At 42.7% G+C, this 24,169-nt stretch overlaps 1 protein-coding gene across 1 annotated transcript; it reads right to left on the bottom strand.

Annotated features, from left to right (window-relative positions):
• Positions 1 to 24,148, bottom strand: LOC134817838 (F-box/LRR-repeat protein 20-like). Its single transcript, XM_063827179.1, has 8 exons — positions 23,971 to 24,148; positions 23,734 to 23,853; positions 23,450 to 23,598; positions 18,360 to 18,533; positions 17,939 to 18,245; positions 13,450 to 13,590; positions 1,018 to 1,195; positions 1 to 877 (listed from the first exon to the last, which is right to left on the bottom strand). The coding sequence occupies exons 1-8, from the start codon at positions 24,062 to 24,064 to the stop codon at positions 757 to 759; spliced, it is 1,284 nt and encodes a 427-aa protein (XP_063683249.1). The 5' UTR covers positions 24,065 to 24,148; the 3' UTR covers positions 1 to 756.
• Positions 24,149 to 24,169: the final 21 nt, after the last annotated feature.

Here is a 24,169-nt window from a genome sequence, read left to right on the forward strand (position 1 = left end):
CAAAACATATTTCGAAGTTTTGCATTTTGTGCGCTAGTGTACACAAATTGAAAGAAAAGATAACGAGATTTGTCCATCAATTATGCAGAGTCTTTATAAATCTGTTTTGAAACATGTCGTGTTCTTTCATTCAAATAGTGGGCGTTAAATAAAAGAAATAGCCGGTTAATAATAGTTAATACCATAAGCGATAATAATTTAGTAAAAATAAACTTAAAGTCAGATTAAATATATATTTTATACAATGTTTCAATAATCGAAATTTTAACAAATAGTGTAGAATACTTATACATAGAAGTAAAGAAAAGATAAAAATCCGTTGATTAAAAACCTCTTCATCCATAAATGTCGTAGAAAAGACATGTATATTGTAAAAACAGGTTTATTTTGCTGATTCAAGAATATGTATTACGCACGGGCCTCAACACACCTCATCGATCCCTCATGTGTACAATAATGTGCTAGGGAAATCACCAATTCTTCAGTTTTCACTTCCTTCATCTTTTCACCAATAATGAAATACTATATTTAATTTATCTTACATCTATCAAATAAACCGACGTTCAAAGGACGTGAACAAGATCAGTTCTAAAGTCATCATTATCAATATCAACCCAAATATAAGTCCATTGTCTGCACAACATAGCACACCTGCGTCGAGCACCAAATCTGACTACAGCAATGTAATCATACAGATCAGTATAACATTATTATCTCCAGTAGCATAAGATAAAAGTTGGGCCTCCTGCCACATCTCTAAACTCGAAATTGCCGTTCCCAAAGACGAGATACACCTTTTGGCACGTGCAATGTGGTGCAAGGGCGCGCGATGTCTGACGTGTCTTTCTTGTTTAGCTGCACGTGCGGAAACTTCACCCTGAAAGTAAACAAATGTTAGGAGAGCTGGGCTTGAGAAAATGTTTCTGTATTAACTATTCACAGACTAGTCTAGAGGTCAAATATGCAGTATTTAAAACAACAGCTGAAAACAGTAATAAATAAAACATAATATTTTACTTCATTTTCTCCTTGAAGTCCATGAACCGCTCGTTAATGATAGAAGGAAAGGAGTTGAAATATTTGAGATGGTTCATCTTGAAGGCCCAACTGAGGACGTCAAGTGAGGACAGCTCGTACACTCTACTACAACTCAGCTCCTCCAGTCTGGGACAGTTCTTAGCCAGATAGGCCAGGGCTGAAAGATAAGGGTTTAATTAGAAGGTCCGTTAACATTCACTGTTTTAGAAATGTGTATTATAAATCGGTGTATAAATGCAAATTGAAATTTCATTCAAGATTCAATTTTTCGGTAGCAATTTTTCATCAAAAATAAACGTTCAAATTTTGTCTTATTAACTTGGGGGGGGATGTAACCCAAAAAAACCCAATCCCAGTATGACCTTTTTCAGGGTAGGAGTTGGGTTTTTTTGGGTTTTTTTGGGTTTTTTACAAATTTTTCATTTGAAGGAAATAAAATCATGTAGGCACCTAGCAAAACAATTATCAGTACAACATCACTGTTGTGGTTCATCACTACAACATCACAATAGATATAATCGCTTAAATATCACCCAAAAGCAGTATTTTATTCACTGATGTGCTCAGAAGAAGTTGGCCATCCAGATATGATATCAGCCATATGTAATGCTCACTTCGATGGCCATGGCAAATTGAGTTAGTAGGGACGCAACTCACTGAAGACCCCAACCCTGACCGCAACCGGTACGAGAGGAATAAAGCCTTTCTTCTCACCTTCACGATCTCTGTTTCCGTTTTCCTGATCATCCGCTTAACGAGAAACCATGCTCTTTCTCCAACTGAAAGAATCTTGCAGTTACCATCAGCTGCATGATCACATGTGATATTAAGTGATATCTTCGCTTGTTTATGGCCCTGGAGTCGCTAAAATCTTGACTGGCATGGGATGGCATTCGATCTCGCCCTCCATTGAGGCAAACCTCAACAGCCGTATCATGATGCAGAGCATCACCATACACACTACACAGTTACTATTTTCGCCCATTCCTCTGATGAGTCAATATCCTCCACTTCCTCTTCTTCATCATCTGTTTCCGCTTCGTCACTCTCTGCTCCGTCAGAAGATGGTTGGAAAGCCTCTCCTTCAAAGTTACAGTGTTCTTGAAGGAGTTCTCTACCCCTTGAGACTCCCTTCTTCATAGCTTGTAACAATCTTGGGATTGAAGTATCTTTACCTCTAAATAGTTTCTGCTTTCGGATGCGGTATAACAACAGCTTGTTGCGAGGGTGGGCAACTGTTACAGGGATAAAACTTTTGCCGAGTGCATCAAGCTCGAGGGAACGTTTTGATTTGCCCATGCCAACCAACATATTCTTAGAACACAGATTAGTTCTAATGCCTGCATGGAGGCCTATGCGCAGGAAAGCATAAAGTTTGCTCGCAGGCATCGGATGTAAACAGTCAGGGCATAAAGTGTTGATAACTGTTGTCAGCTGTTACACTGAGAATGTACAGCATCAGACCCTCGAATGTAATAATCGCATCGTCAAAATTTTTACAAGTAGGCAGGTGGTCTTTCAATGGTTGTGTGAAGCTTAGGTGGCCCAAGGCGTCACCGCTGGATAGAAGCTGGGTGGAAGCCCTGGTCTGATGTGAGGCTCCCAGAACTTTGAAAAGGGGTATCCTGCTGGTGCCCTCTTCCAGACACTCATCGGACAGCATGATGAAAGCCACTACCTCCGCGTGGTGAAGACTGGATACTGGACAGGGGGTCCAGGCTAAAGGCAGGACGGTCGACGGGAGACATTGAGCCCCGGAAGTTCAATAATTTGATATATTGACTCCTTAACTCTTGGTCTACAAGAGGCTTTGAGACTCGTAAATCTTTACTGTGGATTGCACAGTAGCTAAAGAGGTGTTGGCTGTTACCCTGTTCAACCTAGTCTACTATGCATACCCAGCTAGACTGGACCACACTCTGGTAGTCAGGAAACGGCTCCCTATGCCCGGGGTACCGGGTAACGAGGTAGTCAAGGGAAGGGTTAGTCCCCGCTAAAGTGTAGCTCTGTTCTCACTCTAACGTCCTTATGCTTTGGGATAAAATCGGAAAGTCCCACACTGGAGCAGGTGACGATTGGGTAAGGATTACAACTGATGCTGTTGGGTAGAAAAAGGAAGTGTCACATGATTTGTCTTGTATAGCATATATGTTCGTGTAATTACATGCTCAAGATACCCAAGATATTATGGTGAGAGTTAAAGATGGCTATTGTTCAAGCGGATGCCCTTAACCTTTTAGTGGCGCAAGAGTTAAGAACACAATCCACTGCCAATGTGCAGGGGACTGCACAGGATTGTGAGCCAACTGAAAAGTCAAGATGAAGTTTATCAACAGCTTAAGGGTTAAAGCCCCTTATTTTTCTAGTGGAAGTGGTTGCCGGGGTAATTACGCTGCTATTACAGAAGCTGATGACTCGGTCTCCACAACACGACAACCTATTTCTACAGAAAGTCAAACAAGAAAACATCAACAAAATATGAACATCAATTGTATTGTATCATGTAAAAGGACTGCTAAGGTTAGCACATTTAACATAAGAACAGCCAGAGAACAGCACAAACGCATTGAACTTGCAGAACTATTTTCTCGAAGCAAGCTGCACATCCTTGCCCTGCAAGAATCGAACATCGGGTAGTGCATGCTGATTGCTGAGAATACCAGAATAGAAAAGATGAACAAAGGGATTCATCCAGTGATCTCATCTGCGTGGAGAAACGCAGCTGGCGCTTCTAATGGGAGAGTAGAAATCATCTTGACGAGGACAGCAGCGCATATGAGGCTATAAGTCTTATAAAGTTATAAAATCTTACAGCGCAAGGATGCTCACCATGTCTCTTAATGGAAAGCCCAGGCTCACTGTCATCACATGCTACAGTCCTACAGAAGCCTCATCTGATGAGGAGGCATGAAATCTTTTTTGTCTAAAACCAAGCCTCTTACAGTTAATTTAGTAGGAGAGGAGCCACACACAATAATTTCTAAAGTTCTAAGGACGGACATGCCTTAGAAGAAGTTGAGGATTTTAGTACAACGGAGCACGACTTTAGGTTATGCAAGGCCAAGGCATGGGCTGCCTACCACAAAATGTAGGCTATATGGAGGTCCAATTTGCGCCGAGATTTAAAGATCCGTCTGTTCAAGCTACGGTTGAATCAATCTTCCTGTATGGAACGAAAACGTGGACAATAACAGAATCTTTGAAGAAAAGAATAGACGGATGTTATAGTAGAATGCTTCGGATGGCCCTAAACGTGGACTGGATAGGACATCGCACCAACAAGGAGGTCTTTGGATCACTCCCAAGAGTTATTTTGAAGATACAGGCCAGAAGAATGAGGTTGGCTGGGCACATCCAGCGACATGATGACCTGGCAGCACACCAACTTCTCCTTTGGGAACCTAGGGAGGGGTAGACCACCGCTCACCTTCGTCGATAACCTAATAAGTGACACTGGACTCAAGAACACTGGAGAGATTAAGGAGCTTATGGCGGACAGAAAGCTTTGGAGACACATCATCGAGACTCGGACTCTGAAGCCGCCTTAAGTCAAGTCATTTAAGTCATGTGCTTTGACTTGCCCAATGCCCTTGACCTTCGTCATAGCCTCCTTCCATGACAGGAGAACACATTTGCCACGTTTGGCACATTTCCACTTTGTGCATTCATATGGATTATATCTCGATGAACGTGACATCCTGTTTGCTATCGTGATAACATACTATCAATATAATTATAAACACACTTATATACTATGTAAACTATCTATTAAGTTAAGACATGAGAACAACACGTAGGTAAGACTCAGTGGGAAATAATTCACATTCAATACAATTAATGAAATGGATAGAATTTTGTTTAAATTTTGTTTAAAAAACCCAAAAAAACCCAAAAAAACCCAATCCCAGTATTACCTTTTCTTGGGTAGGAGTTGGGTTTTTTTGGGTTACACCCCCCCCCAACTTGGTTAGGTTTCATCAGATTATAATGAATGCATCGTAAATTTATGCTACATTTGAAATTTAAACCTCAGGTGCTAATTCGGACTAAAAGTAACATGATACACCCCTGCTTTTCCGATAGAATTAGTTTTGCTCTGTTTTGACGAATTCATGATTGAAAGTTTACCATTGTCGTTGACATTTGAGATTCTTTTCCTGGTTCAATTAATTGTCAATTGTAACGACATGTTAGGTAACCATTAACGATATTAATAAAGTTATCAAGGAGTTTCTCTCTCGAACCTATACATAATATATATAATATAGTATATACCTATACATAATATATATATACCTACTCTATACAATATATATATTTACGCTATAGAATGGACAGAGTTCGTGCAATATTGTTGTTTGTGTTACTCTCACTAGTGCATGCATCCTGCCAACTCTCAGGTAGGAATTACAGAAAAACATGCACAGTTTGTAGTCAAATTGTTATAACCCAATTTTTACCCGATCCACTGATTCTGGTAATAACTAACTTTTTATCGGGTAAATTATTCAGATTTCTCAGAGACGAGGGCTACAATAGAAGCAAACACAACCCAAACAGCAAGCACAAGAAGTACGTATCATTCTCATTGACAGATAATCAGAGTCCTTTAGAAACCACATTTATGGTTGTTAAGTAACTAAACTGATTTTTAGCTCCCAGCGAATGATAGGATAATAAATAAACTGTAAGAGGACTTAAGCACCTTTTTCATGGTACATGTTGAAGTGTCCCTATTTGAAATAGATTATTCGGAAGGACTCTACTGAGCTAGAACAAGAATTTTTAATTCTTACGGGAGTCGGTTCATTTAAATTCCACAGAACGCAGAAGTACCAAATGTTTCACCGCTCACTTAAGGACACGTGGGCCAGTCCTGACACAGGTTAAATTTACTACTACTGAGAACTGCAAAGAACTGTGCCTTGCTACTGAGGGGTACGTTAAAGATTATTCAAATGTGGATTCACAGATCGCATAGATCACTTCCTATAGATTTAACAACCTCCTTTGTCAAATCTTTCTATAGCTTCCGTTGAGAAATAGCTCTACTCTTCTAGATGCCAGGCGGCAGTAACCAGCCCACAGTATTGGTATTACAGAGAGTGTTTTGTAATAGGGGAGTACACCTTGACTACAGAGAATGCTTTTAAGTGGCACACAGCAGAGAGAACCTGCCTAGGTAAGGGTTCAGCAGGTATTTCGTATAATATTTTGCCATCAACTACTTTTTGGCCGAACTCACGAATGATGAGACTCAAGTTCTTAGTATGTGTTTGAGTACACACTTATCTTATCTAGAAATGTGCCTGTTTGCAGGTGAGAGGAGATGGAGAGATGACAGGAGATGCGGCAGTGGGTTCCCCCTACCTGACGGTACAGCGGCGGAGTGTAGCCCTTATGGGGGTAATCCTTGTTGTGCTAATCCTACCTGACGGTACAGCGGCGGAGTGTAGCCCTTATGGGGGTAATCCTTGTTGTGCTAATCCTACCTGACGGTACAGCGGCGGAGTGTAGCCCTTATGGGGGTAATCCTTGTTGTGCTACCTGACGGTACAGCGGCGGAGTGTAGCCCTTATGGGGGTAATCCTTGTTGTGCTACCTGACGGTACAGCGGCGGAGTGTAGCCCTTATGGGGGTAATCCTTGTTGTGCTAATCCTACCTGACGGTACAGCGGCGGAGTGTAGCCCTTATGGGGGTAATCCTTGTTGTGCTACCTGACGGTACAGCGGCGGAGTGTAGCCCTTATGGGGGTAATCCTTGTTGTGCTACCTGACGGTACAGCGGCGGAGTGTAGCCCTTATGGGGGTAATCCTTGTTGTGCTACTTGGGGATGGTGTAATAACAAGCATTGTAACTGTGAGGGGTGTGTTGATTACAGACAGGTTAAGCAGAGGAGAGATGCCGGTAAGACAGCGTTGTGGGGGGGGGGGGGGGGGGGATACTCACTGAATTCTAGTAGAGAGCCTGGTTGCAGTCCAGGCTCTTGTTGCTAAAATATCAGGTAGTAGTAGTAGTAGTAGTTAGTAGTTACTATTGACTTAAAATAAATCCCACAGAACGGCGAGACACTAAATGTTTCATTCCCAACAAACGAACAAGTGGGAAAGTCTTGATACGAGTTAAATACTCGTCTGATGAAGCCTGCAAGGAACTCTGTATGGCTACTGAGAGGTACGTTTACATGGCTACCGACAGGAGGTAGAGTCGAAATCATAAGACCTGTCTGCTGTCAACTCTGAATACAGTTAGGAAATAATGTGACTGATTTGTGTGGTTTGAAGAGAGAAATGATAGCCCAGCCGATAATAGAAGTGACCTTATTGTGTTCGTATGTGTTGCTAGCTAGAATCTTATTTCTCACAATATCAAGGGCCAGAGGTGCGTCATCATCTACTGTTTTAGGCAAATGGGACCTTTTGTGGTAGGTTCCAATAATTAAATCACACGATTAAATTGTCTTGTTGCATTTATTTATAAGATAATCACGCGATTCAGGCTAAGACGTCAATTCGATATAATTTCATTTCTTAATTCAATACCGGCAAGTCGAAAGTAAAGCGGAATAATAGATACGGACACTGGTGGGGTGGAGAACCATATTTATTTCCGTGTCGGAAAATATGGTCCACCTCCCTACCAGTATCCAAATCTATACCGCCTTGTAATGCGATGTACGTGACTTGGCGTATTTATGCCTCAAGACTAAAAACGCTTAACAATCGTATCTTTTTTGGTTCTTGGTTTTTCGCAAAATAGCTGAATTATGCGGTCTTCAACTAAGATTGCTAAACTTGCTACTTTGTTGATCTTCAGCTTGGTGGCCGCAGGTAACAGTTCAACTTAATCTTCATTATTTAAATTCTACAACTTTAATAATCTTCTTGGTCTATCACCAACACTTGATAACTTGATAACACGACAAAGGAACATGATTATTAAATTTTCAGAGCCCAATTTCCAGTTGATAGATTCTAGTGGTATCCCTATCGTCCTCCCAGGATTGGGGTTACTACTTTGTGACGGAGGAACTGTTTGTGATGATGGATTTTCTATGAACTCCGCGAATGCTATCTGTAAAGAAATTGGTTTCGACCTTGCAAAAAGCTGGGGTGCTGATCAGAATTGGCGAACTCTTCAAACTGGTTTTCCTATCGGTCTGGATGACGTTGTATGTTTTACTCCGAGTTGGTCCTCTTGTACTTACACAACCTCGCACGACTGTGGACACAGTGAAGACGTCTACCTAACATGTGGCTGTTCTGGTTCAGTGTCATGCCCACCTGGACAGTACCATGTTTACATGTGCACATGTTCGCACTGCCCCTCAGATAGCTACCAGCCCACAGCAGGACCCTACACTTCCTGCACTCCTTGCCCTGGAACAACTACAGCAACACCAGGCTCCAGTTATTGCTCCTGCAATGCTGGCATGTTTTGGAACGAGACAGTGTCTCAATGTGAGAGTTGTGCCCAAGGTTTTGTAAGTCAGGAGGGCTCCCTTCAGTGTATGGCCTGCCCTTCAGGTTCCAATATTACCAACCAAAGTACATCATGCAGCTGCCCAGACGGCATGGAATGGAGTTGGACTGACCAGCAAGGCTCTTGTAAACCATGTTTATCAGGAACCTATAAAAACGCTAACAAAACATCTTGCACAATCTGTCCTCCAGGAACATCTTCACAAGTGGGGTCTAATCATTGCATATGCTCAGTAGGTTCCTACTGGAACGGGACAGCTTGTCAGGACTGTCTTGAAGGAACTGTCAGCCAAAAGGGTGCCTCGCAATGTCTATCATGTCCTATTGGATGGGAGGCATTGGGTGCAGGGTCTTGTGGTTGTCCCGGAGGCATGACCTGGATGTGGGATGAGAGCGGTCACGGATCTTGCGAACCATGTCTACAAGGAACCTACAAGAGTGACCAAATGGAGTCTTGTTCCAGTTGTCCTCTGGGCACTATGTCAACATTAGGTTCCGACCATTGCTCTTGCCGGGGAGGAATGTTCTGGAACGAAACATCCTGCCAGAACTGCTCGGACGGTATGACAAGTCATGCGGGAGCGTTTGAATGTGTGTCATGTCCAAAGGGATCAATAGTTCTGGCTGGAGGAGCAGCTTGTTCTTGTCTAGAAGGTGAGAAGTGGGATTGGGTTGAGTACTCTAATGGTTCTTGTAAATCATGTCAGCCAGGTTCTTTTAAGAGTGACTCCATGGCATTCTGCCAAACATGTCCGCCGGACTCTACTTCAAATGCAGGTTCTGGCCACTGTTTATGCAGTGCTGGTAAGTTCTGGAACTATACTCGTTGTGATGGTTGTGCCAAAGGTTCTGTTAGTCCTCCAGGTGCTCTCCAGTGTCTGCTTTGTCCACACAGTTCTCACACTGATACGGAGAAAACTATCTGCTCTTGCCCTTTCGGGAAATCGTGGAGTTGGAACGATGATGGGGAGGGGTTCTGCAGTTCAATTTCACTAAGCCTCATTTCAGGCCTTGTTCTCATCTCCACTTCGGGTTTCTTGGCACTGGTGTCACTAACTCTTGGCATCGTCTTGGTATCTCAGAAACTGAACAGAGGGAAAGATGACAAGAGTGCAGCAACAGTAGCATATGTTGTTGAAGGTGATGTGGAAATCAATCAGCGGAGTGGAATGGAGTGCTCCGGAGAGGATCTGATAGTTAGTCAGCCTGGTCAGGAAGTGGGTTGTGGTGCCGAAACTTTATTTTGTGGAGCGGACGACAACATCTATAACTCTTTGATCAAGCAATAGAAAATATCTCATGTAAAGATCAGTGTTGATTTGTAATTTTGTATCTCCACGTGATTTGCTGGTATTTATAGGTATTCTTCAATAGAATAGTAGAATGTAGAATGATATCGCAAAGACAAAAATATGTAGACGATATTTGATATTTGACGATATTTGAGTGAGAATATGAAAGAAACGTGACCAGACTAGAAACTGATTTGGTATATATTATCAAGTTTAACGTGTACTTATATTATGTCTTATTGGAAATCCATTTCATTATTCATTCGAATATCAGGAGACTTTTTATTGCAGTATCCAGATCTTCTCATCACGAGAACCACTTCTATTTATGGACGGCGCCGCGAATAGAGAATCTATATTCTACAGTTTACTCGCACTGTTAGTAATAATTTGACTATTGATACTTCTATATCAAAGCAGTTCAAATTCAATCTTCATATCGTCCAATCTTTGATTTTATTTCCCAGGTGTCAGGCTGCAGTCACTAGTCCATTGTCTTTGTACTGGACAGAGTGCTTTATAGTCGGGGATTACGCACTAACTACTGACAAGGCTGACGGGTGGCACACAGCAGCTAGAATTTGCTTCCATCCTGCCTTCACAGAGGGTACTTCATAGATCTTATTACTTTCTAACTTATAATTCGAAAGTGTCTCTTTGCTCGTACGTATGACGATGGAAACGAGCACGTGCACGTACAAAGATTATTGAATGGGCATTATGATCGGATTTGTAGTTATTACGGTGTCGGGAACGTGTGTTTTACATTTAAATCGGCTGTATTTTCGGTTGGGATGGATAACTTTCGATGCGATAAAAAGCTCTTCTAACCTATAATCCCCAACAGAACGATGTTTAAAACCTAACTTATCTGCAACTGGGATTATATTATCACGTGTTAAATACTCGTCTGATGAAGCGTGCAAGGAACTGTGTATCGCTACTGACAGGTACGTTCAGGAACTAGATAGTAGATACTTAACTCCTGCTTATAAAATTTAAACATTACTTTGGTCCATTAATTTTCCAACGTATTAATATTATGTATAATATCCTCCGATAGTTTCTTCATGTGAGATATATAAGCTGTCTCCCCCCCTGTATTAGTGATTCGTCTTGTTCAGGTGTCAGGCTATAGTAATATCAAATGATAGAGTAATTCGCTGTTTATTAGTCTCATGATTGAAATACTGATAGTTGGATAATATCCGGTTGGAATAGACAATGCCTACATTCCTAACTTCCTGTTTCATTTGTCAGGTGTCAGGCTATAGTGATTGGTCCCCTGACCTGGTATACGACAGAATGTTTTCTATATGGGGAGTACGACTTAACAACATACAAAGCTACAGGGTGGCACGCAGCTCTGAGAACGTGTTTTCATCCTGAGGGTTAATTTAAAAACTGGGCTCAATGAATAGAGTTGCCGTTGAGTATTCATTATGAAAATGTTTTGCTTGCTAAAAATCACTGGACAAATATTATGATCGTATGTTTTATTTTTGAAAATTATTTGCAATGGCGTTTTCAAATTTCATTTATCTGAACAAATGTCCAGAATTGGATACAGATACCCCATTTCATTTCGTACATTAAAAGAATTTTATAAATCTGTTAAATTAACATTCTGGCACATTGCCAGATTTTTAAGATGCCACCTCATCCCTGTCGGTATTTAGTTTATAAAGCCTGTTTGTTTATTTTCGTCGACCGTAAAACTAATTTCACAGACCGTTCACCAGTATTTCATTGACGCTTGCTGATACACACACCGGATTCCGAATTAACGATGAATGACCAGAAGAGCGTCCGACTAAATTAAATTCCACGGTCAGCTTTCGATACTGATTTTCCCTTGTCGTATTTCTTGCTACATGCCGTTTAGAATCGCGAGCGTTCGGCGTCATTCAGATTACATTCTTGATGACTGGTGATATTTATTAGTGGCAATTAGTGGTGGCTAATCCAATCCCTGCATCTCCATGTTGATCACTTATGATGGAGGTCTCCACCTATACTACCAAAGATCGGGTGCAAAGCTCAGTATTTTGGTATATGTTACGTTTTTCATTGGTTTTAGACAAAATAGTTGGAAAATCGCCTTTTTTAATCTGGTCTGCAGATCATTCATTTCTAATAATTTTTTAAAACCATAAGAATATTTGTCTTTATAGTATTAGGGACTATTTTAAGGAGTTTTATTCAAAGCTTATCGTATTGCAAAACTGATAACCGATCTCCACCTGACAGTATTATGACGAGTAGATTGACAAAGAGTGTTCTAGTCTGTATACTAGTGGGATGCGTGCGGAGTAAAGGGGCGACAGGAGGAAGGGGTGGAGGACGGGGTAAACCTCAGATAGAACAAGTGCAGCAAAACACTGGAGATCTCAGTAGTGTCAGGAACATCGGCATACTTGAAAATCACAACTGGTTTGTATATGGTCCAGTATTAGGCTGCATCTTTCTCATCACACTCTGTTTGGCGTACGACAAGATCTACCGCTGCTACCTCTCTACACAGGATTTTGAAGAGAAGTTTGAGGAGCCAACCTTGGTGATCGATAGTCCTCCTAGTAGTGTAAACCACAGCGAACAGAAACTCTTACTTACTATTGAGAAGCCTACTCAGGACAACTTGTCTGTTCTCTCTGTAAGAGAACAACAGACAAGACTGGCAGGGTCTGACAAGATGGGATCTACAGGGTACTCAGATACGGAGAGAATTGTGATCACGAGGAAACTATCAGAGAAACCTCACGAATCAGCCGGCCAGTATTGGATCAATGATCATCAGAGATATCATGAGGCGATACCAACAAACGTGACTACACTTTCCGACACACAACACCAGGTTCTGAGCTCCAATTCACTAATGGAACATTGCCTCAAAACATTTCATTTGGAGTCCGCGAGGCCCGAAACATTGCATCTAGAGAAAAACAGTCAGGCGTTACTGCGGAAACAAGAAACACAGACAGGCGGAAGATTTGAGAAGATGGAAGATCAACGGCAGAATGGCAGAAGGATGGATAGGGTGAGAAGCGAAACAGACCGAAGTGAGACAGCACGCAATTATAAAAGTCAGAGAAGTGATGGGAGGTCAGAAAAAGGGTCCATGGGTAGAAAAAACCTTGAACTGGTAACCTTGTTGCCTGCACAAACGCGTTAAAGAGAATTAAAGATGGTTGGGAATATTTATCTCTTACTACCCTCAGTCAGAGGATGAATTGTAATTTACCTTGGAGCGAACATTCCGCACGCCAATCCAACATTGTTGCTTACTTCTAAGGAAAGTGATACACACAAGGTTCTATGAATTTAGTGCTACTCAATTGACGTTGTTACATTTATGATTGAAGTTGTAGAAAGTCAACTAAACAGATCCAGACAACACAATCTTTATTATCATGTTAATTAATTTCAGGACACAAATTAAGTTTAATAATATGTGTAATTAAGTTTAATAATATGTAGTATTATGTTTAGTAAATTTAAATTAAGTTTATTTTCTGTTTCTATAAATTCAAACTCATCCAGCAAAGAGCCTAATATAGACCATGTGCTGCGAAATAATGGCACTGTAACCAGAGTGTTTTGCAAAGAGTTATCATAAAATCAAGGACAGAACACATACCGTATCTATTGATCCGGATACAGTCGCTAATATCGAGAGAAGTGAGGTTAGGAAGATTGCTGGAGAGTAGCCGAATAGTTTCACAAGACACCGTGTCTCGGCCTCCGCTAATGTTAAGCTTCTCCATTGTTACACATCGCACTGCAGGGTTTAAATCAATTTTAGTGGCTATGATAGCAGTGAATATCCCGAATTTGGAGGGCAATTTGAAGGGCAAACTAATGATAATTACTCTATGTCATGCAGTAACCGCGCGGTTTCTCATAGTAGTTATAAATAGTATAGTACTATAAATAGTAGTGTTATTCAAGATAACTCGATCATCGTTATTAGTTAAAATAACAGAAAAGCAGGTTCTTTTGCGATAGTCAAAACGCGACAACTAGCGCTGGATGGCGACAACTAGCGCTATCCAGCGCTAGTTGTCGCCATCCAGCGCTAGTTGTCGCTATCCAGCGCTGGATAACGCTGGCCAGCGCTAAATATATATGTTCGATAATTGTCGCTATCCAGCGCTAGTTGTCGCCATCCAGCGCTAGTTGTCGCCATCCAGCGCTAGTTGTCGCTATCCAGCGCTAGTTGTCGCTGGCTATGCGACACTGTCGCACGCGATAGTTTGCGATGGCCAGCGCAACTGGCCATCGCAGAAAACAGTTCGATAACTAGCGCTGGATAGCGACAACTAGCGCTGGATAGCGACAACTAGCGCTGGATAGCGACAACTAGCGCTGGCCAGCGATATCCAGCGCAAAATTTTTGCGCTATTGGGGGGGGGGGGGGGGGGGGGGGGGTGTCATGTCCGTCTATGTCCGCCTATGTCCTGTCCTTTTTGGATTCTATGAGACAACGGACGTGTTTTTTGGGACATTGGCGGACACGGACGGACATTGGCGGACTCGGACGGACATTGGCGGACTCGGACGGACATTGGCGGACTCGGACGGACATTGGCGGACCCGGACGGACATTGGCGGACTTGGATGGACATTGGTGGACATTAGCGGACATTGGTGGACATTAGCGGACAAACATTTTGAGGACTGAAGAGTACTGAAGAGTACTGAAGAGTACTGAGGAGGATGGCTGAGAAGGATGGCTGAGGAGGATGGCTGAGGAGGATGACTGAGGAGGATGACTGAGGAGGATGACTGAGAGGGAGGAGAAGGATCAGGAAGACCCAGGAGGAGGAGGAGGAGGAGGACCCAGAAGGAGGACCTAGGAGGAGGAGGAGGAGAACTGAGGAGGATGACTGAGGAGGAGGAGGATGGCTGAGGAGGATGACTGAGAGGGAGGAGGAGGAAGAGGAGGAAGAGGACTGAGGAGGAGGAGGAGAAGGACTGAGGAGGAGAAGGAGGACCCAGGAGGAGGAGGACCCAGGAGGAGGACCCAGGAGGAGGACCCAGGAAAAGGCCCCAGGAGGAGGAGGAGGACTGGGGAGGAGAAGAACTGTTGAGGACTGATGAGGAGGACTGAGGACGGGGAGGAAGAGTAGGAGGAGGACTGAGGAGGGGAGGAGGAAGAGGACTGGGGAGGATGGCTGAGAAGGATGGCTGAGGAGGATGGCTGAGGAGGATGACTGAGGAGGATGACTGAGGAGGATGACTGAGAGGGAGGAGAAGGATCAGGAAGACCCAGGAGGAGGAGGAGGAGGACCCAGAAGGAGGACCTAGGAGGAGGAGGAGGAGAACTGAGGAGGATGACTCAGGAGGAGGAGGACTCAGGAGGAGGCACGAGGAGGACTGAGAAGGAGGAGGACTGAGGAGGACCCAGGAGGAGGACCCAGGAAAAGGCCCCAGGAGGAGGAGGAGGACTGGGGAGGAGGAGAACTGTTGAGGACTGATGAGGAGGACTGAGGACGAGGAGGAAGAGTAGGAGGAGGACTGAGGAGGGGAGGAGGAAGAGGACTGGGGAAGATCAGGAAGACCCAGGAGGACCCAGGAGGAGGAGGAGGAGGACCCAGGAGGAGGAGGAGGACTGAGGAGGACTGTGGAGGAGGACTGACGATGACTGAGAAGGAGGAGGACTGAGGAGTACTGAGGAGGATGGCTGAGGAGGATGGCTGGGGAGGATGGCTGAGGAGGATGACTGAGGAGGATGACTGAGAGGGAGGAGGAGGACTCAGGAGGAGGACTCAGAAGGAAGAGGAGGACTCAGGAGGAGGACTCAGGAGGAGGACTCAGGAGGAGGACTTAGGAGAAATGAGAAGGAGGACTGAGGAGAACTGAGGAGGAGGAGGAGGAGGAGGACTGAATAGGAGGAGGAGAAGGAGGGGGACTGGGAGAGGACTGGGGAGGAGGAATGATGAGAAGGATGAGGAGGAGGACCCAGGAGGAGGAGGACTGAGGACCGAGGAGGAAGAGGAGGAGGATGAAGAGGAGGAGGAGGACCCAGGAGGAGGAGGACTGAGGAGGAGGACTGAGGAGGACTGAGGAGGACTGAGGAGGATGGCTGAGGAGGATGACTGAGAGGGAAGAGGAGGAGGAGGACCGAGGAGGACTGAGAAGGAGGAGGAGGAGGACTGAATAGGAGGAGGAGGGGGACTGGGGAGGACTGAGGAGGAGGATGGAGGACTGAGGAGAAGGATGAGGAGGAGGACTGAGGAGGACTGAGGAGGAGGATGAAGAGGAGGAGGAGGAGGAGGACCCAGGAGGAGGAAGAGTAGGAGGAGGAAGCATCTAAATGTTATTTCCATTTTTGTCCGTTTTTGTCCATTTTTGTCCGTTTTTGTCCGCTCTATTTTTTGTCCGTTTTGAAAATATAGGGTACCGAACGGACAAAAAACATGATCCCCCTATAACAGCAAAAATTGAACATTTTATTTAGCAATTTAGGTGTCCATTAATGTCCGCCTATGTCCGCCTATGTCCGTCTATGTCCGCCTATGTCCGTCTATGTCCGCCTATGTCCGCCTATGTCCGCCTATGTCCGCCTATGTCCGCCTATGTCCGTCTATGTCCTGTCCTTTTTGGATTCTATGAGACAAGCGGACATAGACGGACGTGACACCCCCCCCCCCCCGCTATTACTCGTCAGCTAGCGCTGGCCAGCGCTAACCAGCGCTAACCAGCGCTAACCAGTGCCCGCCAGTGCTAGCCAGCGCTAGCCAGCGCTGGCCAGCGCTAGCGCTAGCTGACGAATAATATCGCAACTATATTGCGCTGGCCAGCGCTGGCTGACGAGTAATACTAATATCGAGCGTGCTTAATCACTCTATAGTCGATCTTCTCGAGATTGTTCTTAAAGGGCCCCCGATGGTTGTAACCAACTTCAATCGATGCAATGTATTTTTGGACGCTAATTCCGAATCAACCCCCATGACATAGGGTTAAAATGCTCTCCTGACGAGATATTGGCGAAAAACTGTATCTATCACGTGATATGATTATGACCGTATAAGGAAGTTAGTCTAATTTCTCGTTAGGGTTAGGGTTTCAGCATATGTTTTTGTTAAGGATTGGGTTAGGGTTAGGGTTGGAATCAGATTAGAGGGATAGGGTTTCAAAAAGTCGTTCAGAACCAGCAAGAGTCAGAGAATGGGTTAAAAAAGTCACGTGACAGTTGAGTGTAAAGTGATTAATCATCATCCGAGTAATATCGCAAGTATATGATTTTGATACATTGCGCTGGCTAGTGCTGGCCAGCGCTAGCTGACGAGTAATAGCGCAAAAATTTTGCGCTGGATATTGATGGCCAGCGCTGGCTATCGCTTAGCGCTGGCCAGCGCTAGTTGTCGCTATCCAGCGCTAGTTGTCGCTATCCAGCGCTAGTTATCGAACTGTTTTCTGCGATGGCCAGTTGCGCTGGCCATCGCAAACTATCGCGTGCGACAGTGTCGCATAGCCAGCGACAACTAGCGCTGGATAGCGACAACTAGCGCTGGATGGCGACAACTAGCGCTGGATGGCGACAACTAGCGCTGGATATCGACAATTATCGAACATATATATTTAGCGCTGGCCAGCGTTATCCAGCGCTGGATAGCGACAACTAGCGCTGGATGGCGACAACTAGCGCTGGATAGCGCTAGTTGTCGCCATCCAGCGCTAGTTGTCGCGTTTTGACTATCGCAAAAGAACCGAAAAGCAATATATTTAAAGTCACTATTGTGACGGTAAATTAGAACTAGACAGAAACAAAGTGTGAAGGGCCTGAACGGAACCCCTCGGTTTCAGTTCCTTGTTTAGGGAGGAGGCTGGGAGCCCAGGGGAATTTTGTGGAATTATGTGTGACTCTATTATGGGGTTTGCCTAAATCCATTAAGGCATTCCCGAAAATACCTCAAAATTCCTAAAATATCCCGTGGCTTATATTAACAATATATGATAGATGTCATTCTATGGTTGTATGGTGTTATATATGCAATGAGGCATTAGTCTGTTGTCGGAAAGACATTTGAAAACATATTGCTAATTATTATATTATATTTCTTAGCAACGCCAATTTGAGTTAGAAAATGTGAAGTCTTAAATGATTAAAAAGTTGAACTAACATGGGAAGAGTCTATTGTAGGTCTTCTCACTGATGTTGCACCACGCCATGTTCAGCTCCTTTAACTTAGTGCAGTTCCGAGTTACAGCCACCAGCTGTGAAGCATTAACATTCTGGCACATGGCCAGGTTTAGGATCTGCAGTTGTGAGCACTGTGCCACAGCGCGCAGCACTGGCCCTGATATTGTTACAGACTCCAGGTTAAGCTTGACAAGGTTAGGAGCACAGTCCAGGAGGCGAGATAGTTGGGTGGGTAGGATGTTACACAGACCAAAGTCAGCGTACTCCAGTAAAATAGACTCTCTTCGCTGGAGTATCAGGATGTTAATCGTTTGTGTGATCTACCTTATTGGAACTTGCGTCAGGTTATAACCTCCAATAAAACCAAACCGTGGCTTCAAAATAATGTTTAAGATATGAACCTTTCTTGGTGACGGGGCAGTGCGTTCCTTGACGTCCCCACAGGAAAGTGACAAGTACTTTGTTCCGTATCCCAGGACAGTTAGTAACTTGTCGAAGGGTATAGCCCGCTGGGTCAGGTTGAATTGAGTCCACAGCAGCCTGTCGTACGATAACGCTCTCCAGTGTCGACACACCTGCCGGTTACATAGTTTAAATAATTAAATTAAAATTACGATTAAGGTAAATAGCTAGTGGCACACTGTTTCCTTTTCAAGGACTCGATACTCGTTACCATCCATTTGCCCTCTACTAAATGCTTCAAACCCATCTTGGATCAAAAGTTGTGAGATATAACAGGTGTTAAGAGTATAATATCTTTTCTTAAAAGCTATTTCCGTGACAACCTGTCGCAGTTAAATGGTGAAAAAAGTAAACCATATGCGCGAACTTTCGAGAAGACTAGGATCAATGACCTGTAATTAGGTGAACACGTGTTTACCACATGTTTAGGGTTTACCACATGTTTAGTGTTTACCACATGTTTAGTGTTTACCACGTGTTTAGGGTTTACCACGTGTTTAGTGTTTACCACGTGTTTAGTGTTTACCACGTGTTTAGGGTTTACCACGTGTTTAGTGTTTACCACGTGTTTAGGGTTTACCACGTGTTTAGTGTTTACCACGTGTTTAGTGTTTACCACGTGTTTAGGGTTTACCATGTGTTTACGTTGGAAGGTCACCAACAGTGGAGCACACTTGACTGAATCCAGATATATAAGTTAGTAAGTTCGTGATATAATTTTACAATCTCTTCAATCTGAATGAATGTGAGAAATTCATACTACTTTATTTTATACTTTAAATAGTTTTTTGCGGAACCAACCCCAGCGAACTTTGGGTTCCGAACAGAAATTTAGGCTTATCTAAATCTTTTGCTTTTATTTCATCGAACGTATAGGCAATTGTAACTTTATAATCAGTAAGTGGCATTGCTAATTTAGCGTCGATAACATACAAATTACTTACATTTTAAGAACATCTGTCATGATAATTACTAAAAGGAAAGGCCCGAGAATTCAAGTTTCCACACTGATGCCTCTGTTACAGTTGGTAAACTGCTTACCCAAGCTAGTAAAGTAGTGACCTTCAAATCATTCTTATCTCTAATAATCCTGGAGTTCTTGAAACAAAAATCTCCAATGTTTTATTTCAGTTAATTAAATATGATGCCGAAGGACGCTGTGAATGATAGCTAGCTGTTATCCATTAAGCTGATTAAGAACCGAGTAAAGGCAACTACCACCCTGTTTTCCATAATAGTTTGTGGACTACTATCTAGTACTCATTACCAGTATTAGCAGCTGCTGGGCACATGTCTCTTCGAGGTAAAAATATGCGCATTTATAAACTTTATTTAATTAATGGCTTGTGAGCATGTTTGTTGAGAAACGTTAAGTGAAAGTGCTGGTGACGATGAGAAAGACCATAAACCAGGGATTCCTTCGGGAGCATGTAAGATTATATCCAAAGTTTGTTCGCCAATGGGGTGTGTCTGGGTGTCAAAGATCTTCAAGGTGGGTGCTACTTGTGATGAACTCTAGAAGGATGGGATGGTAATACTCGGTCTGGCCGTCTGGAAGCCCATAGAATTCCAGTTCAGAAACCGAGTAAGGATGTGCGGCTACTGAGAAGCGTCCTTAAAGTTTATTTGGGTTAGAAACGACATCTGGGTCCCTATCCTCGCACAAGATTATTCTCAATTTTCTTGTTGTGTTCCACAAATATGAGGCCGAAGGACGCTGTGAATGTTAGCAGCTGTTATATAAGCTGATTAGTACGAGTAAAGGCAACTACCACCCTGTTTTCCATAGGGGGGGGGGGGGGGGGGGTCCAAGGGGAACTTTGGGGAGTTTTGGGGAACTTTTTTTTGGGGAACTTCAGGAAACCTGGGGGACTTTCCCAAAGTTCCCCAAAAAATTATCAATGAAACAAATAATTTTGGGGAATTTTGGGGAACTTTTTTTTGGGGAACTTCAGAAAGTTCCCCAAAATTCCCCAAAATTCCCCAAAGTTCCCCAAAAAAATTATCATGCCAAAAAAAATTATCATGCTGCAAGTATCAACAAGTAAGTTAAGATTATACTTTATAATAACACTAGAAAACCCGTGGTCACAGGGAGGAAGCTAATATTGATAGTATTTTTTGTTAGTAAGTTTAATCTCATCAAAAAATATCCTACAAAACCGAAGATACAGCCCATTAAAATGTTGCTTGTGCTAAACACAGCGTAATATCAACAAAACCGATCAAAATGAAGTTAAAACAATCATTGCACGTGCACGTAACAACCCTCGTTACCATGGTTACTATGCAACTTCTTATTCCTCGTCTAATTTGCACGTGGGCGGTCGTAAAGAAATAATTCTTTGAATTATAGTAGAGATACATGTTAACATTAATGGGTATTAATGTATATTAGAGAAATTTTGAATAATTTTGAATAATTTTGGGGAATTTTGGGGAGTTTTGGGGAACTTTTTTTTGGGGAACTTCAGAAATCTTGGGGGACTTTACCAAAGTTCCCCAAAGTTCCCCTTGGACCCCCCCCCTCCATAATAGTGTGTAGACTACTATCTAGTACTCATTACCAGTATTAGCAGCTGCTGGGCACATGGTCTTAACGTATAAATAGCGTGTAATAGCTCAAATACTTAAGCAGTACTCATGTCACCAGTCCAGCTATTCCAACGATTAACACGTTAGTCTCTTTCAATCGTGTATCAAACTACGAGCTTTTAGATCGTAGGCATTTGTTTGTGTCCACACTAATTTCTAGGTGAGCTAAAGATGCACTACAATATTAGTAGTAAGAGTAGAGAGGCTAGTAAGCTAAATAATACTACTACTAGTTACTGTTAGCAAAACAGATCATTTATCCGTTTCTTTGTTTTATAAAATAAGTTTATTACAGGAAAAATAAAATGATCGACAACACATTGGTAAAGGTAACCAAAACAAACACCTGTGCTGCTAAAGAGTGTGCTAATTGTTTTATCGTGGTTTTGAAAACGAATTAACTTAGCACAAACCGTGCACAAACTGTAAAGTGTAGACCGTGAACGTGTTATTTTGCATACCATTCATATCTCTTCGAGGTAAAAATATGCGCATTTATAAACGTCATTTAATCAATGGCAATGTGACTTGTGAGCATGTTTGTTGCGAAACGTTAAGTTGATTAGATTGGTAAATCGTTGTCACGTGTCAGAAAAAAAGTTGATTCACCTGTACCTTCCCTCTTGCAACCAGGTCTATTTAAATACGATTTCATACGCTTGGCCAGTTTATAATCGAACCATCAAATTGTTAGCATAATTTTTAATTTAAATGCGACAAATTTGGTAATTATGTTAGCAGATGTTTATGACACCATTATTACATATAAAGAGTTGTTTATCATTATTGTATAACTATTAACTAAGGGGTAATGTGTGTGGGACTCTTTATCCTGCACGGCAAAGAATAGGGGCTCACGTCTACTCGTAGGATCCAAATTATTATCATACTCAGTACTTAGTATTCAGTATTCACAGGTGACAGGTGTCGTTTTATGTAAACTTCCTGAATTTAGTCGAGACACCATTTCGCTATTTAATCCGGTAAATGTTCCTAGTTTGTCAAATATGTTTATAATTAAAGCAGGTGTAGTTTTTTGTCGTATTTTTGGCTGTCTGCCGCGCCAATGCCCCTTTTCTGAGGTCGTTCCCCAGACTGCAAAATAGTAGTATACATGACTAGACATCGGTAAAGCTATTGTAGATTAATCTCAAAGCTTCGCTTAGCATTCAAATTTTTAATTCGTATAAAATCCCTGCATTTTTAGATATCTAACATTTTACCATCAACAAATAAAGATAACTCCCGGTTTTTACTATTATAACTATTATTTTCTTCTGCCAGGTATGGAGTCAACAACGAGCCAGATGCCTGAAAGTGGAGAAAACTTTCCGGAATCTCAACAGTCTTTGGGTCCTTTGCTACCAGCAAACCTGACCTTGGCTGTTGTTATATTCGCACTAAACAGCTTTGTTATTCACCATTACTACCCACAAAAAGCTAAGTTCGTCCCCTTAATGTACATGCTGATCAGCACAGCGGACAATCTAGCTACCATTTTGTTGCTAGCACAGTATTTTATACTGTGGCTGATAGATCAACACTATCTCACCGACATTGTGACCGCATATTTGGTAACCCTCTCTGTAGCAGCTACTGGAATATTTTGGAAGATTTCAGTTTTCTCCAACGTTGTGCTATCAGTGTCCAGAACAATCAAAATCAAACGACCCTTTCAAAGGATTAGTGGGCGAATAGCTTTTATATCCATCGCTGGATATGGGACGTTTTGGGTGGTTTTAGCTCTTGTAGACGTGGTAATATTAGTAGGGATTGATGATATGGAAGCACTCGACATTTTCATGACCTATCCATGGTTAGGAACAGAAACAGCGAACTTGTTGGCCGCAATTGGGTGTAATGAGGATTGCTACCGAGAAATGCTGGGAAGATCAATCCTGTTTTCCCTCCTAGTATTGGCCTATCTGCTGCCTGTGCTGATAGTGGTTACTTGTATGGTTATACAGATTCTGTGGGTGAGGAGACCTCGTGATGTGGGGGCGGCAGGACCAAACAACCAGCATCACGTGACCATCACTATACTTCAGCTGACAGTCCTGTTCTTCTTCTGCCAAAGTGCTGCCACTGTTTGGTTTTTGTGGACTGATTTTATGTTCGAAAATACCTCCAACCTCCCACCGCGACAGTTAATTGATGGTGCTATCTATACAACCCTGCCTCTTCTCAACGCTGCAGTAAGCCCAGTAATCATAATTGGCCGAAGCAAAGATCTCAGGAAAAGCTTCAAATCTCTGTGTGAGGCTATGTGTTGTTTTATGACTAAGAACAGAAATGCTCCTCAATTAGGGTCTTCCACTATTGTTGTGAATACGAATACCCTGGATACGGCGATATAAATGATACAAAACTGATACAAAACTATCATGATGCAACGTAACCAACGTAGGATACATGATAAATGATTAGTACTTACGAGGGCACATCGAAAGAGGTCTTCGAACTTTAGATAACTGAAAATCTTCAGAACAACTTCATCCGCTGAGGTCTCCCATCTGTTAACCCGATCATTCGACAAACTTTGCCTCCAAAATGGTGACGATATCCATTCCGTGTGGTAGATGCCTATGCAGATTTACTTATTACTATTGAAACGGAAATAACATCATGCTTTATCACTTACAATAGCTAGTTAGCACTCAAAATGTCTGACATGGATAAAATAACTCGACTTGGTTGCTGAGCACGACACGCACCAACCTGTTCGTGGTGTTTTCGGTGTGCAGATATGGATCATATCTTCCGAAGGAGGGTAGTTTTCTCTGGCCTCGTCAAAACCGTCTTCGCTCGTACTTTCCTCATCTGGTGACTGAGCAGATGCTGAAAGAAAAATATCATCAGAGGAACAGTTATAACATCTTCTGTTAACTGCATATTCTAACATACTACATCTTAATTCTAGAGCATTTAATAGCTGCTAAGCTAGTTAAAACTTACTTTGTGTAGTGGAGACAGTTTTGGATCGTTTGTGCGCGTGTTCCACTGTCATTTCAGCGAGAGGGATCCGAGACTGACTCCTAGTGCATACCATTGCTTTCTTTTTCTTCAAGCCATCCTACGTATCAAGTTCATTACATAGATGGCGAGTCTATATCACGAAGCTAGTACGTATTCTAAGTTAATATGATATGGTGAT

The sequence above is a fragment of the Bolinopsis microptera genome, chromosome 1 (assembly GCF_026151205.1).
Source record: "Bolinopsis microptera isolate Bmic1 chromosome 1, MBARI_Bmic_1.0, whole genome shotgun sequence".
Lineage (NCBI taxonomy): Eukaryota > Metazoa > Ctenophora > Tentaculata > Lobata > Bolinopsidae > Bolinopsis > Bolinopsis microptera.